Below are 15,480 nucleotides of genomic sequence, written 5' to 3'. Positions count from 1 at the left end.
TATACCAGCCGGGCCAGCTGTGAAGGGCGTCATCTTTATCTCCCTCGCCGGTCGATAGGCTCCTCTGGGTCTGTAACGATTCTCGCTTCACTGGCCTGCCTCGTTACTCGGTTTCTTGATAAGAGCTCCAGGGCTGGCGTTTGTCGGATATCAGCCGTCTCTCCGTGGAGGCGGCCAGACCCCCCAGAATGCTACACAGCGTCACCAGCACCATGAATGAAACGGGCACCGTCAAGATAGAGACCCCAGATAGGACCGAACAGCTTCCGAGGACATTTCTAGACCCAGAGGGTGGCACTCCGATAGCAATCAGCCCCGATGAATCGTTGAACATACAGAGACGCCAGGGGGAATACAGCCATCGACCACCTGTCTGGAATATAAGACCGCTCCAAAACGACCCGCCTGAGCCGTCAGATTCAGAAGCGAGTCCGAGTCCAGACGTCCGAACAGCTCATCGAGATCCGGCCGTTGCGGACGCATGTCAGTTTTGTCTGCAGCGACTCCCAGACCCAGCTCTGTCGCCTAGCGCCCAAATCCAGCGGCCTTGTCCAGCACTCGAGAAACCGCCTACCATGGGGAGGTCTCTGCGAAAGACACTCTCCTTCTTGCGAGACCGGTCCAAACCGTCTACTTCCACCATCCCGCCTTTTAACGATAGCCCAATAACAAACCAAGACCTTATCCTTCCACGCCTCCGGACCCGCGGTAGGCTTCCCGACGGCACAGTCTATGAAGAAGGCAGCACAGTAGCCACGGATAGCGATGGCTCTGCTCCCTCCAGGTCTTCTTGGTCCAAGTTTACCGGCTTTGTTGCCGGCATCCCTTCCCGCCTGAGAGCATCTACACGGAAAAGAAACGTCAAGAAAAGGTCTCCTTATCAAACCGTTGCTACAGACTCGTTGGGCTCCTAGCCTCTGCATATTGCTATCCTCTCTGTTTTTTATGTTTATTGTTCCTTTGGACTGCCTTTACCTACTCCTCTCTTTCTTCATTAGCATGGGTGACCTCGGTGTTGGTTTATCTCTCTGCGTCTGATAGCTAGCATTACTACAATGGAACCAGGTTTATAACTTTCTTTCTAGTCTTCATTGATGATGCCAGAGAAATGGGTAATAGTTAAATTGTGATTGAAATATTAAGACCGAAACCTCCAACTCCGTCGCTGAACGCTGAATCTATGGCATACTATCTATGATTTTGCTTTTGCATCATGCGATAAAACCAACTCCTACTTTCTCCCCCAGTCAAGCTTTGGATCGAAATATCCCCGCTGGATACGCTCGAGCGTAGCCGGCCGCAAAAAGGGAGGCTCCTCACTGTCTTCAAGGGTGTACTTTGGGTTAACTGTGTCTTGCGCAGGAGTACCAGCCCGGCTGCTAGCCTCATACTTCAACAACTTATGGCCATTTGGAGATGGGCGGGAAGGCGTTGGAGTAGCATAAGCTGACTCTGCTCTATAGCCGTTCTGGACCGGTGGATTCAAGCCAACAGCCTTCATAACAATAGCAGTGATGCTAACGTATGGATTCCCGTTGCCAAACAAATACGTCACCATACCCCCAAGTCCTTGGTCCCGATTATTATACGTCTGGAGGAGATATTTTCCAATCTCTACACTGGTCTTGCCAGCCTTTTTCTGTCTCTCAAGCATGTTGCGGACCTTGAGTCTCTCCCGTGAGTCCATATCATACGTATACTGTCTGCCCTCGACTTCTACAACGCCCGTGTCTCGTTTCTGAGCCCCTCCATATTGCACCATGGAGCCACTCTCCGCGTTCTGGAAGTTATACGCTTGTCCTGCGTCAAGGACATTATGATGGCGTATAGAACTCACAGGGCTGACTGCATATGGGACAGAACTTCTACCACCAGTGGGAGTGTTAACAGGGCTTATCCCACGCATTGAGAACAGAATCGCAAAGGCGAATATAGATATGTTTTTTCTCCAGACACAATAAGAGAGTCAAAGCGAGATTGGATCTGGGGTGCTGGATTTGGCTGGTTCTCCTGGATAAAAACGTAACCCGGACGCTGGTATATTGAATATATTGAATCACAACGTTGGACTCCTGGGTAGTTGCTTTCAACTATCCTTCAAGCACAACTGGTGAGGAAAAGGGTATTCGTTAAAGACAAAACGGAAATTTGATGGCCGAAAAAAAGGGGAGCAAGAAGGTAGCCAAGAAGGAGCAGCTTTTTATGTTGGAAGCAAGGCCGCTTGAAAAGGGTTCTAGTGATATGGCAGGTCTCCCGTGAACTCACCGAGCTCAGTAGAATACATGAGATCATCACCCTTAGTGATTTCAAACTGGCTGGTAGGATCCATGGACATCCGTAGGGCTGGGGACTTCCGCTAAAACCGACCTTGAAGAGATACACGCAGAGACATGGATATGAATAAAGGAGAAAGAATATCCCTTTGAAAGAAGTGAGAAACAATTATTTCTAGACACCCATCACTAGTGTCGGGTATTCACTGGGTATTAAAGTATCATACACTCAAGTAAGATCTCTAAGGATACAATTTAAAGGGTATTATAGTGAATTAAAGTAGTGTTTTATACCCATAAACGCCACTGAGGTCAAAAAATTCTAATAAAACACGATAAAAGTGACTCGACAGGAAGAAGAGCTAAGACAAATTATCAAATAGGGTATCACTGCATGATTAAAACAGGCTAATTCAATAAGTCGAGACCAAGAAAAGACGTGCTCGTGTATAGGTTAAAGGGCAATATTCATGACTAGGGTAAACAAATTCAAGTGCTACCTTGTCAGAATAGCTGGGGTGAAGATAGATCATAGCCAGAGAACCCAGCGAACACCCCTGAATGCTCCAAATGCAAGTAGCCGGATTAGTTTCCAGATCATGACGCTGATCCAAACAACCCAGAAAACTCCCATAAGCATCCATTCAAAGATTGCGGATAATAGCGTGATCATGGAGCGGATTCGGCGACTTCGCTTTCTCAGACCCTTATTCAATATATTCTCAAGCCTTTTGACAGGCAATGTACATTTTGTCCCAAGTTCATTTGCCAGGGTTTCCGCCCGGGTCGTTAACGGTATTATGCGAAGCGTGAGCGTACTGCTAATCTGCATCTCGAGGTTTCGGATCCTGGATTGCATGGGTGGAGCCTTAACTTTGGTAAAATCCATGATGGTCTTATTGTACGCAGTCACACGCTCATCAAATTCTGCGACTGTTCGTCTGGTGCGAAGCGCAGCTGCTCCTGTGCTTAAAATATATGGACCGATATTGTTGTATTTAACCGGGTCGTTCAACCATGAGTCTGCGAAGGGTGTAGAAGAGCTCTCGGCATAACGGCATATTTCCAAGGCTTTGATGCCTGACGATAGGAGACGAGCGCGAGCGAAAGAAATGTCTCGTTTGCTGACACGGCCAGAGCAAGGGATATATCGAGGTGTCCAGTTCCTCGTAATCTCGTCAAGGCTCATTGATGTGGATATATCCTGGCTAGTCAAACCCATATTGGAATCAGGGTCTTGAGTTTCTGTAGTCATCTCATCCTCAGCGACATCATCCTTATCATTTAAAGGTTTGGTTTGTGAACTAGAGGTGAAATCCGGAAGCTGTCCTTGATGTGCTTTGGAATTATCAGAGTCCACCTTTTGTGCTGGACAGAAGAATGAATCATCCTCAGTAGGTATCTTGGTATCTGCATCTACATATTCTGATAAACTCGACGCAGACGATCGCCTTGAGTGGCTGAAATTGTCTTTCTTCCGTATTAAGTCTCCCACCCTTGACACTTCACTCCCAACCAACTCTGCGATCCGGGTTCCCTTAAGGAGCCTTTTCCAGTCTTGTTGACCGCTACTGCGAGTATTCTTAGCAGGAGAACTATCTGCTCTTCGGAAAACTGGGGTCTTCTGGCCCTCTGGTACCGAAGGAGAGCCTGGGGGAGAGAGGTTAGAAGTCGTACGGCGATGAGATAGAGTGCCAAGGTCGCCCTGGGATTCCGTGAAATCCAGAATCTGCCCTTGTTTTTGTCGGCTGGGCTTCCTTGAGTGCCCCAAATGGAAGGGATGCCGTCGACTGGGTGACGTGGAGCGTCCACGCAGGGGAGAAAGGCTTATTGACATATTCGGGAAGAACCCTCTCGGGCCAGGGGTCTGGAAAGGGCCGCTGTCATCCTGATTCGGCATGTCTCGAGAGCCATTTATCCCACCATCACTTGCCAGGGAGGAATTAGAAGCAGAATATTCGTGGCGTGGTGATATGTGAGGGTTAGACTCAAAGTCTGGATTAGGGAGAAGCGTGTTTTCCGGTGTATTTGGAACCCTCAAATGATTTTTATGGATGTTTTCAGTGTCAAGAGAAGCTTGGTTGGGCGTGACTGGTCTGCCGGTATCTAAGACGGCAGCGTTTCTTCGTGAATTCTTTCCATTATCACCGAATTCTCTGGTTTTTGTTTTGGATATTCGTCTCCAACTTTCACTGTTGTTGCTACCGTATGAATGGCGCGATGATTCAGAAGAGCTACGAGGTCGTTTCTTAACTGGGGATTTGCTTTGCTTTCTCGATCTGCTATGGTTTGGTGTCAAATTAATGGAATGGGCCAGTCGGTGCCGTAAGCGCCCTCTTTCAGCGTTTTGTTGGCTCCGGCTACCAGCTGGTGTAGGTGTACTGAGGTATTGGATATCATCTATCTCTGAGCTAGCATCAACCTGTGCATTTGATTGCTCCGTAGAGCCAGGAGATTCTACTTGAATTGCACGGGGGTCGGTATGATGTCTAGTTATGATGCCACGAGGGAATAGCTTCTTCCCATGTCGATCTTCGACCTTGGCTTTGTTGCCATTTTGTTCATACCAAACAATATCTGCCAGAAGGTCTAATGGCGTCGTAGCCCAATCCATTCGAGGGCGACGCCGTAAAACCTCGCCAGATTTGGTATGCGTCAAAGTTCGATCAGACTTGTCTTCTGGATCGACTCTGGAAGCACTAGGCTGGAATTCCGGTAGATCAATATATTCATCAGGTTCCCGCAGATGTAAGTTGGGGGCCTGAACAATGGAATCGACCCATTCTGAGACCTTTTCAACATCTCCCCACCCTGCCGCCTCGGAATCAATAGCTTGTCTCTCCCTGTACCTGACTTTTCTATTGCGTAAATATTGCAAGGGGTTGTACTGTCTGCCTTCTGGGGTGTCCTCTTGGTACCCTCGGTTTGTTTGGTGCCTGCCAGATGCATCTCCAGGGGATGGCAGAGGCGGTAGATGTGGAAGGAGCCGCAAATAATGCTCAAACAACTCAAAGTGTTGTTTAGCCTTCTCGGCCCTGGCAAGAGTTGCATGGGAGAGCTGAACCTCGCCATAATGCGTGGCTCCATATCTGAGATCGACTGTTCCCTGAGAAGTTGATGGCCTTCGCGTTGGCGTTTCAATTTCAGAAATCCTCGGCGACTGTAAACCCTGAGGTTTGGAATGGATCATAGAGGATGACAGTCTCGTACGCTGAATTCCGCTCGAAACGGTACGGGACGAAGAAACCCTGTTCCGCGAGTCGCTAAGGCTTAGCGCGAGATTGACAATTTGGGCAGGATCTGTATCCAGTCCAACTGACGGAGACTGTCGATGATGTACGCGTGATTGACCGTCTGGGGTATAGGGTGCATCTCTTTGGTCATTCTCTTCGTGTGACACAACATTCGAGAGCGGTGAGCTACCAATGGATGGCTTAGGCGTATGAAGCTGACGACGTTGCTGAGAATTGCGTTTGGGGATGACCAGCTCACTATCATCACTTTGATGACGAATGGTGTCTTTACCCCGTCGACTAACACCTGCCCATGGAGAATTTGAACTAGGAGGCCCTGTGGGAGACTCTAGTCGAAATGTACTGCTTCCTTGTTTTCTATGCCTCCTTTGAAGAAGAAAATCTGAACTTGGGGAAGGGGTTTGGTCAAGGCTTCCGCCCCTATTGGAGTTAGGGGTGGCTTGTCCATAGCCCTCGGATGCACGCCTGTCCGCGTACTCACTCCGGTCTTGATCCGACTCTTGAGAAGAACGAGCCATCGAGGCTATGAATTGACGATAGCTCCAGAAAGCTGGGCTGAGGGAATGTTATCAAAATCAAAGCTGTAGCTATGCATGTGATTAGGCCCTGGCTGAGACATGGGACTAGGTCATACAAGAAAAGAAAGCAAGAACGACAAAGTCCGCCCAAAGAGAAAAGATGACCAGTTCAGAGCGGATCCAACCTGGTTGAAATATAGTCGATAACCATGGCCGTCGGCTCTTCATTCACATCTTCCAAGCGGCTGCTGCTGGTGTTGATGTCTGATGTTTGTTAGTTCGATGAAGATCCGCGCGGCTACTCCTTTTTTGCCTCTTTAGGGAGTGTTGAGATGTGCAAACAAGACAAACAATGTCACGTGGTATTATACGCGGCCAGGGCCAAGACTTGTCAATATAAAAAGTTGGCAAAAAGAAAAAAAAAAGGAGAGGAAGATGGAGGAGGACGGATAGTCCAGAAGTTACGTTTTGCAATTCTAGTAGATACATTGAGATCTGTTTTACAGCAGGAAACTAAGGTTCTAAATGATGGACAGGGCTTTTGAATGCAAAGACGGTTAAGGAAAAATTGGCAGAGGGAGCTAGTGTCCCAAGCTCTCGACCTGGAGGCACTTAAGACGGGCTTCGGTTTCAATGACCTAGAGCAGCTAGAGTTAGTATTCATTGTAGTATATAAGTAGAGACAGTGTTGGTAATAGGAAAAGGAAACATACCTCCAGGGCTTGTCTAACTTCCAGAACTCTTCTTACATCAGCCAGCCAATCCTTACTGAGCAGCTTCGACCATCCGCGAAGGGCATTCATCTCACGAGCCGCGTCGTCGAGGTTCCCTTGTTCAAGGAGCTTCTCTGTGCGGGTGAGTATGCTCTCAACGTCGTCTCCGCTGGAGGACGCTTCCTTCTTGAACATGACCTTGCTCATCAGGTAGCTGGTAGCGTGACTGGCTACTCCCGCATCCTCGGGGAGGAGACTTGCCTTGCGGACTTCGTTGGCAACTCGCCTGAATCGATCAATTATCTGGGCAGTAGATGGAATTCCACGTTGATAAGCAGTGGGGTTTATCGAAGAAATAGCGGCGTTGACAATTGGATCTTGGCCAGCAAGGCTCTTAACAGCGAGAAGTTCGTTGATAAATGGCCTAGGCATGCTCTCGCTCTCAAGAGCACTGTGGACAGCATCAACAGCGACTTGAAGCTGCTGGGTAGTCAGGTTGGCACCAATAACCTCGTTCCATCCTGCAGTTAACTTTTCAAGTTCAGCAACCTGGGCCGATAGCTCAGAGAGCTTGCTAAAGCGGCCTTGACGCTCTTTTTCAACTAGCGTGTCAACGTCACTAAGGAATTTGCGGTTCAACTGAATGGCCTGTTCAACTAGCTCATTTCGAAGTCGCTGCTCAGCAACTGCATTGGCTCGCTCAACCTCGGTCTTGATCTTTTCCTGGTAAGAGTTTGCGAGCTTCTCGCGTTCTGTCTCAAATTCTTCACGGTATTCAGCGGCCTCTTCTGAGCGAACTTCATCGATTCGTCGGACAAGTTCAGTAGCAGAGCGCTCAAACTCCTTGTGAGCATTCTTGATTTCCTCCTGAGCTGCAATATGTGCCTCCTTCTTGATACTGGAAATTTGCTCTCCGAGCTTCAGGAAGTCATCCTTTGCCTTGGCAATAGGAGCAGCAAGCTTAGAAGCAGACTCATCTGCATTTATAACAGCAATAAGTCCATTAACAATCTTGGTCAATTCCTGGATGATCGGGTCATCTTGTAAGGCTGCCAATGGCTCAATGCTTGAGACAGTAGCAACTGCTGGCTTCCTTGGCTCATCAAGCGAAACAGTCGACTTCTTAGTGTCTGTAACGGGGACTCTTTCCTTGCTTTCATCCTTCTTCGAACCGGTCTTCTCAGAACCCTTCTTGTCCTCGGTAGTGGGTTTGTTTGACGCGGACTTTGCATCTCCGCCAGTGCGAAAAACTTCAGCATCCACGGCACTCATATGTCTTCCCTTGTGAGTTACATCACTGGTACCTTCGTTCTCAGCGACCTTCCATGAAACACCACTCTTGCTGGGTATAGTCACTTTTTCGCCTTCATCGCGGGGAGCTGCAGGACGAGTGTTGATATGTCGGGTGGCATTGGGGAAACGACGGCGGAAATCAAGTTCCTCGAAGTACAATACAGCCTCCTCGCCGTAGGGAACATATTCGGTAAAGAAGTCATGGAAGTTATCGGATCTGAGAGAAAACCACACCCCTCCGGCATAGGCAACTCCAGCCGTGAGAACAAGGTACAGCAGGGATCTGCCGAATCTTCCCTTGGCCTTAGGAGCAGGAGGTGGTGGTGGTGGAGGTGGAGGAGCGCCGGTCTGAGCCTTCGGGGGCTCAGGCGGGTTGACCGAGGAGCCAGGAGAAGTCTGGCCAGCAGGTGAGGAAGATGCTGGTCTCGAAATACCTTCGGGCGATATAGCTGAGGCGGAAGATGGAGATGGCGGTGATCGAATATTTTGCTCATTCCCACGGGTTGCGCTGGTGGTAAATGTGGCACATGAGGTTTTTCGGGCTGGCAGTACACTGGCAATTGACCTCCCAGAAGGCCAGGCCGCGCTTTTACCTTCAATGTAACTCCTCTAAATAACGAAATTAGACACCATTAGCCGGTGGCCATCTAGTACACTTGCCGTCGGAAGGTGTTAATACGGACCTTGGTTATGAGGTTTCGTCCGGATGTGGTGAGCCTTTGCCGGGCCAACGAGCCCAGTCCTCGGGACGGCGCAATTGAGTTGCGCAGCATGCTGGGCGTTATATGCCGCTGGATCGTCGACAGAAGCTGGATGGCTGTCGGCTCATGGGCTGAGAGACGGAGAGTGTGCTGTGTCGTGAGACGGCGACGTCGAATGTTTTGGTGCAAGCAAAAAGTAGTTTCGCCCGGTAAGGTTTTAGCGCCGCTTTAAGCTATTACATCGCTGTTTTACGGACAGGCAAGGCGCTTTTGCAAGGAGGCAGGCAACTTTTGATAGAGGAATCCATTTGGTTATACTTGGGATAGCAGATGATGTCCTAGCTGATTACACTTGCTCGTTTCCGAGGTCACGGAGTAACAGAAGGAAAGGGGAAAGGAAGAGTAAAGATGATAGCAGGAAGGCGTAACAAATTACAAATGTGAATAGCAGTGAAGCCAATATTAACACCAGGGCAGAGCATGTCAGTGGAAAAGGTAACAGATATTAAACCGTAGATAGCAGGAGGAAACACGCGCCGCAAGTTGATATCTAATGAAGTATAAGAGAGAGGCGGAGGGATAGAGAGGAAAACCCATCAAGAGCAGTGTATAAGGTAGGTGGACGAATGGATACTGAGAAACTGTTCCAAGATGCTGTCGGTTCGATGTCTCAAGGGCCTGGAGGCGGGGGGTATGTGAAAGGGCTCCAATGAAACCGTATTAGATGGTACCGCTGTTGTGCCTGGGAGGTACGCCAGGTTTCTCTCGTCACTCGTTTCCACTTCTTCATTACCCATGTACATTCCAAAAGCAGCCATCATGAAAAAAAAAGAAGGAGATAAAGGGTAGAAATCATCTAATACACTCAGCAGCTGCAAGCTCCTCCTTGTGTGTTCGCCGACTCTGGGCGTAAATCAACGCCCGGTCTTGGGTTTGCTCGCAGATTCCGTGGGCCGGCCTGGTCAAGCGGTAGTTTCTTCGCAATAGCAGTGAATAGCTCCCGTACATTTGTTGACGTCTTGGCAGATGTTTCAAAGAACAGCAAACCGGCCTCTTTGGCATAAGCAGCTGCATCTGCGGTTTCAATGGCGCGCTTGTCAGGGCTTTCGTTGACGAGATCGAGTTTGTTTCCAGCAAGCGCAATGATGATATTCTCGTTCGCTTGTCTTTGCAGCTCCTTTACCCACGACTTGGCCTTGTCAAGAGACGCCTATGCATTGTGTCAGTTCTGCTAATCTCCGAGTAGTAGCATAAAAAGAGGACGATCCTTACCGCCTGGGTTATATCATAAACGACGACGGCACAGTTGGCATTTCGGTAGTACATGGGCGCGAGCGACTTATATCTTTCCTGGCCAGCGGTATCCCATATTTCGAACTTTACTGTCGTAGTCTCGTCGAGTGATATGGTCTGTGTAAGAAATGCAGCGCCGATGGTAGACTCTCGGTAATCGTCGAATTGATCCTAACGCAGAGTGGACCAGGCGTCAGTACACCGCCAACAAGGCAGAAATATTAATTATTATATACAAAGATTTTTACTCACTTTGACGAATCGCAAAACCAGGGAGCTCTATACCGGAGACGTCAGTCAGTAATCCTATCAGAGAAGGCTGCATAATTATGGATCAAGGGGCCAGGAAGTTCACCTTTCCGACAGCCGACTCTCCTACATACACCATAGAGTGGTTAGCATGAAACTTTCACTTTTAAACCGAACGTCCGCTATATTGAAGCGGGATACCTTACCAAGAAGGACAAGCTTGAACTGGGCGAACCTAGCACTGGTCCGGCCTCCTGGAGCTCTTGCAGCCATGGTTGTTGTGTAAGAGCTGGACACCTTGGGCGTAGAGGGGGCTGATCTGAGGTCCGGGCGAGTCGTAGATACGGTAGGCAAGACGAGCAGACGGGTGCGAGGGGGCAAGGGGCTGCTAGGCCGGAGGGCAGTCTGTATATGTGCAGGCGAAGGGCGTCTCTGGCGGTGCTCCTAAGCAGGCAGATGACAGTCGAGACGATGACGCTGATGCTGGCTGATGCTTGCTTGTTGCTTTGCTCTGCTTGTCGTTTCTTTGGCTCCTCTGGACGCCGTCGTCAGATGACGGAGGCTGCTTATGTTATCTCATATCACGTGGATGATGACATCAGCCACACCGACATCGCAAAAGAAGAACATTCGAGGAACAATCAATGCAGGATTCATTTCATTCGATAACTACGGAGTACTGACTAGATAATAAAGTATTATATACGCAGGCTATTCTGGCATGTTCAGCCAGTCAAAGACCCTTCTCTCTCCGCGAGTCTCGCCTTTTCCCTGGCCAAAAAGAGCTCTTGCTCCCTCCGGCTCGTCGGTACATCCACAAAGAAGAAAAGGAACACAAAGCTTGCCAGACTAAGAGCAAACAGAAAGTAGAACGGAGTCGAATTGTTCCTTGATGGCGAAGCATCTATGATGGCGCTGGATACCAGCGGGCCGATGAAAGAAGACGTCTTACCAATGATGCTGAACAGGCTGAAGAAGAGGAACTCCTTGCCCCGAGGAGTCACTTCCGATATCATGATCTGGCTGTAGCTATACCAGGGACACACAAAAAGGCCATAGAATGCTTGATAGGCCCAGACTTCCCAGGTGTTGTGGAATCCAAAGCGAGAGGTCCAGATGCCGACCATCCCCCAGCCGTCAAGGAGAATGATGGCGATTGCAATAACGTTGAACATAGTCTTGGGCTGTAAGCTGAAGCGCTGCTGTATGGCCCAGAACGCATAGATTCCGATGGCCTGTGGAATTATCCAAGAAGGTCAGATGAGATCAATACTGGGTAGCATAGGTTAGCTTACCTGAGAAACGATGCCAACTATAAGAAGGTATGTTAACTGGAGCGTGTTATATGCAACGATGCTGTTTTGAAGCGTTGCGATCACTGTAACGGTGGTGTTTAGAGAGTCTCCGAGCAAGAAGTACCCTTGGCTTGACGGTTAGCATGCTTACCTAGCCAGACAAGCAAGGTAATGCAATGACTTACCGATAAGGTAGAATAAGCTCTGCCTTAGAGACCATATCTCGGTCGCCGCACGATATAGCTGACCCAAACCAGCCAGAACGATGTTCTTTCCGTTCAGATCTTGTCCGGGCCGTCTCTTCTCCAGGATGAACCAGGGTATCGACAGGAGCAACCAAACAGCCGTTGCAAACGCAATAAGAACACTCAATCCCTTGTTATTATTGGCCTCGCTGGCATTGACGTCCAATGCAAACATAATGCCCACAATTATGGCCAGTATAAACACCTCCCCAACAGACTGGACATAAAAGGCTACATTTGACAACTGGCTTCGCTTCATCGAGTCGACGGCATCAAAATCGTCCTTGGTGATGAGGCCAGCACGATATTCATCTGCCTTTTGTCGAATTTCGGCTGTATTTCTTGCAAGACCGGGAAAGGCCGCCGTCCAAAAGGTCAGGCAAGTCTGGTAGGCAATAAGACCTACAATGTAAAGGCCAGATGCAATGTGCCATTTTTCAGAAGTGTGGACGTCTATCCACCCAAAGCCAACTGCGTATGCGATGATAGACAACGCAATGAGTATGTTTGGCCTCCAGGTGCCAAAGTCGGCAAAGCTACCGATGCAGAGAAAGACAAGCACCTGGATAGCAAAGGATATTCCATTGCTCAACAGTACAATGCTGTTTATTGTTCGTCTGGAGCCTGCAAATACCAGTGTTCCCTCGGGACCTGCGGCTTGAGAAAGCAGGTTTTGGAATGCAGTGGGAGCAAAGTCTAGATATTTATGAAGCAGATTTCAGATAAGAATGAATGTTCCTAAAAAAAAAAAAAAAATAATTTTAATGCAGAAACCCACTGAAGAGTGTCAGTCCGTTATTCCCCACGTAGTAACTGCAGAATGTGTCAGTATATCAATGTTGAAGACGGAGCAGCAATAGAGCCATCTTCTTTTCCTGGCATAGGAGAGAAAACACACGCATAATATGCCCAAATCTCCCATTTAGAGGTCTGGAATTTCTCATCCAGCGTCTCGGTGGTAGGTCCGTCTGGTATCTCGGCGTCTCTTGTATCAACGCTGGCCTTGGTTGCTGCATCCTCACCCGTCAGATCCCGCTCAGCACGTTCGACAGTCATCATATCTGTTTATGTCCAGGGCTGAAGCACCTTGATGTGCCGAGAAGGATTGATGCAGGCCTTTCCATCCTCTTAAAGACATCCTGTCTGCCCGGTGATCAGCCGCCGTAACTAGTTAACTACTGGGCTGTTCCTTGTTAGTGCCACAGTTAGGGTTGGAGGGAGTAACATCGGGCGGGTTGCTTGGATTTGATAGGTACCCATCCTCGGTATCAGCGGACAGTATGTGTCTTTTTTTTATAAAAATCAAACGGGAAAGGCAAGGAGAGCAGACAACTTGATAGAGTTATAAGATTAATAGCCTATATTCTACCATGGGTAATGGAAATCTTGTCCTTTGTTAAGTATAAGTGGTTACCGTGGCTCTAATATCCCGTACTTAAAAGTTAAAGATAACTAAATGCTGGCACTATTTAGATCTCAACTACCAGTAACTTGTTCAATGAAGCTGCCCGAATATAAGCAAAGTGTCACATAGACATCGTGATTCATTGGCTAAAATCAAGAATAGCTATATACTATATCCCAACGAACGACATAGCCCCGAAACAGCCACATCATCTAGAATAGGCGCAATTGAGCCCTCAATCTACTTTACTTCAGGAACTTCGAAGCCATGTTCAATAAGTTAGAAGCTCCATCGCCCTGCTGCTGGTTCTGTTGCTGCTGTTGCTGCTGATGCTGCTGCTGGCCACCGCCGCCACCCAAAGCACCGGCAATAGCAGCTAATCCGCTTGGCTGTTGCTGTTGCTGCTGCTGCTGGCCTCCGCCGGTCAAAGCACCAGCAAGGGCAGCAAGTCCACCACCCTGCTGCTGTTGACCACCACTTCCTCCCAGAGCACTAGAAATAAGAGCGAGGCCACCGAGACCGCCTAGTCCGCCCGCTCCAGTGCTTCCACCACCCATCTGGCCCTTGATGTACATCTTAAGAGCATACTCAGCAGCCATGTTGACGGCAGTCTGCTTGTCAGTGTTCTAGATTCGTTGTCAGTAACCAGTTAACTACCAGCGATATCATCAAGCAGTTGGCGGCATATCAAGGACTCACCACACGGCCCTGCTGGTTCTTCTGCTCCCACATCTGGCCAGCCTGTGCCATTGCCATACCAACAAGTTTGTTCTGGTCACCACCGCCCTGGCTCTGGTTCTGGTTTCCACTGCTGTTCATGAACATCTTAAGAGCCTGCATGGCCGCTCCGGAGCCCAAAGACTCGGCACCGTGCTTCTCATCTCGGTCGTCTTTGTCTCCGTAAAGCATCTGGTGGGATCGCACCACCTTCTGCTCGTCGATGTCCTCGCGGCCCACCTTGTCCTTCTTATTATTCAGGAAGCCCATGGCCTTGCTGAAGAGGGAGTCATCGTCGTCTTCCTTGTCTTCACGTCCATGTTTCTCGTATCTGGCCTGTCTGATGGCCTGCTCTTGGTCCAGCTGGAGGTTGTTTCCGTCGTAGTAGCCTGCGGCTTCACCGCGGTGCTGCTGGTCGTTGAAGGACATGGTAGCTAGGTGTGTTCGTGAAGGTAAATAGAGGGGTTCGATCTATGAAACGCAGAGGCGAGGGGCTTGCTGGTCAGCTAACTAGTCAACTAACGAATTGGCCGGTTGACAAGTAGATTGATGGGCAGGATGGAGGATGGGGACTGACTGACTGGATGGCTTGCTGGCTGTTGCTCTGTCTTCTCCCCCGGGGCCCTCTTATATAGGTAGATAACGAGCTGTTTGCTTACGGGTGGCGAGATGGGCTGCTGGAGGGGCAACAAACCTCCCGCCTGCTAAGCCCCCTAACTCCTCCTCCCCACCACCGCCACAGGTTGATACACTATGACAACTAGTACTAACAGTCACTGCGGGCAGCATGGACAGGGGCCTGCAGAGAGAGGAGGGGGGACGGGCGGAAAGCAGCCAATGCGGCCTCCATGGCCAAGTCGACATCGGGTGCAGCAAATCTGATGGATCGCATGAAAAAGAAACGGGCGTGCAGACAGCAGCAAGATGAGGCACAGAAGAACACCGTCGAAGAGAAGAACACGTAGATTTGGTTGATTTGATAGGTACCTATCTGAAAGCTAGCTAAGGAGGTTTCTTGACTTAATTCTCCGTTTCTTTTTTTTTTTTCACCCCCTGTGTAGGTCCGTTGAATGTGTATATTATTTTTGCAATGTTGCTCCTCCCAATAGATATGCAGCGCCCAGAATACAAGCCCGTGTCCGTTTCCATTTCCGTTTCTCCGAGTCCGATGAATTGAACGATTGAAAAGCAAAATATAATCATAAAGCGTGAAGCATTAGAAAAGAAAGAAGGGAAGGTTGGGGTAAGGGGACGGAAAAGAATTGCAAAAGAAAAAGTATGTATACTGCCGTCTCGAGTATATCCCATGCATGATGCGCCCCCTGGATAAAAAATGCGCCCCTTTGGAAACGATAAAGAAAAGAAAAGAACGAAAAGCAATGTGTTGAGGTGGATGCTGCGAAGCTCAAGGAGAGCTGCCGAAGCATGGGAATCACTTGAAGCCGCCGTAAGAGAAGGAAATCTAAAAGCACAGTTGCAGTAAGTCATTTTTGGTAAAGCAGCCGTTTTTTTATTCTTTTTTTT

General features: G+C 49.0%; 7 protein-coding genes across 7 annotated transcripts; 1 reads left to right on the top strand and 6 right to left on the bottom strand.

Annotated features, from left to right (window-relative positions):
* Positions 1 to 188: 188 nt before the first annotated feature.
* On the top strand, positions 189 to 914 carry TRV_06782 (uncharacterized protein; the record flags this gene model as incomplete). Its single annotated transcript, XM_003019130.1, has 1 exon — positions 189 to 914. One exon carries the CDS (start codon positions 189 to 191, stop codon positions 912 to 914), a length of 726 nt encoding a protein of 241 aa, XP_003019176.1.
* A 317-nt stretch (positions 915 to 1,231) lies between these two features.
* Positions 1,232 to 1,762, bottom strand: TRV_06781 (uncharacterized protein; the record flags this gene model as incomplete). Its single annotated transcript, XM_003019129.1, has 1 exon — positions 1,232 to 1,762. The coding sequence occupies one exon, from the start codon at positions 1,760 to 1,762 to the stop codon at positions 1,232 to 1,234; it is 531 nt and encodes a 176-aa protein (XP_003019175.1).
* A 1,040-nt stretch (positions 1,763 to 2,802) lies between these two features.
* On the bottom strand, positions 2,803 to 6,045 carry TRV_06780 (uncharacterized protein; the record flags this gene model as incomplete). Its single annotated transcript, XM_003019128.1, has 1 exon — positions 2,803 to 6,045. The coding sequence occupies one exon, from the start codon at positions 6,043 to 6,045 to the stop codon at positions 2,803 to 2,805; it is 3,243 nt and encodes a 1,080-aa protein (XP_003019174.1).
* A 653-nt stretch (positions 6,046 to 6,698) lies between these two features.
* Positions 6,699 to 8,824, bottom strand: TRV_06779 (uncharacterized protein; the record flags this gene model as incomplete). Its single annotated transcript, XM_003019127.1, has 2 exons — positions 6,699 to 8,660; positions 8,735 to 8,824. 2 exons carry the CDS (start codon positions 8,822 to 8,824, stop codon positions 6,699 to 6,701), a joined length of 2,052 nt encoding a protein of 683 aa, XP_003019173.1.
* A 793-nt stretch (positions 8,825 to 9,617) lies between these two features.
* On the bottom strand, positions 9,618 to 10,567 carry TRV_06778 (uncharacterized protein; the record flags this gene model as incomplete). The annotated part of the gene is made up of 4 exons (XM_003019126.1): positions 9,618 to 9,962; positions 10,025 to 10,216; positions 10,298 to 10,324; positions 10,496 to 10,567. The coding sequence occupies 4 exons, from the start codon at positions 10,565 to 10,567 to the stop codon at positions 9,618 to 9,620; spliced, it is 636 nt and encodes a 211-aa protein (XP_003019172.1).
* A 452-nt stretch (positions 10,568 to 11,019) lies between these two features.
* TRV_06777 (uncharacterized protein) lies at positions 11,020 to 12,890 on the bottom strand (the record flags this gene model as incomplete). The annotated part of the gene is made up of 5 exons (XM_003019125.1): positions 11,020 to 11,529; positions 11,590 to 11,672; positions 11,775 to 12,530; positions 12,613 to 12,647; positions 12,733 to 12,890. The coding sequence occupies 5 exons, from the start codon at positions 12,888 to 12,890 to the stop codon at positions 11,020 to 11,022; spliced, it is 1,542 nt and encodes a 513-aa protein (XP_003019171.1).
* Positions 12,891 to 13,484: 594 nt separating this feature from the next.
* On the bottom strand, positions 13,485 to 14,385 carry TRV_06776 (uncharacterized protein; the record flags this gene model as incomplete). Its single annotated transcript, XM_003019124.1, has 2 exons — positions 13,485 to 13,865; positions 13,939 to 14,385. The coding sequence occupies 2 exons, from the start codon at positions 14,383 to 14,385 to the stop codon at positions 13,485 to 13,487; spliced, it is 828 nt and encodes a 275-aa protein (XP_003019170.1).
* Positions 14,386 to 15,480: the final 1,095 nt, after the last annotated feature.

This window comes from Trichophyton verrucosum (genome assembly GCF_000151505.1).
Source record: "Trichophyton verrucosum HKI 0517 chromosome Unknown contig00811_1.f1.exp, whole genome shotgun sequence".
Taxonomy (NCBI): Eukaryota; Fungi; Ascomycota; class Eurotiomycetes; order Onygenales; family Arthrodermataceae; genus Trichophyton; species Trichophyton verrucosum.
The sequence above is the reverse complement of the archived record's forward strand: the minus strand, read 5'-3'. Positions and strand labels throughout refer to the sequence as shown.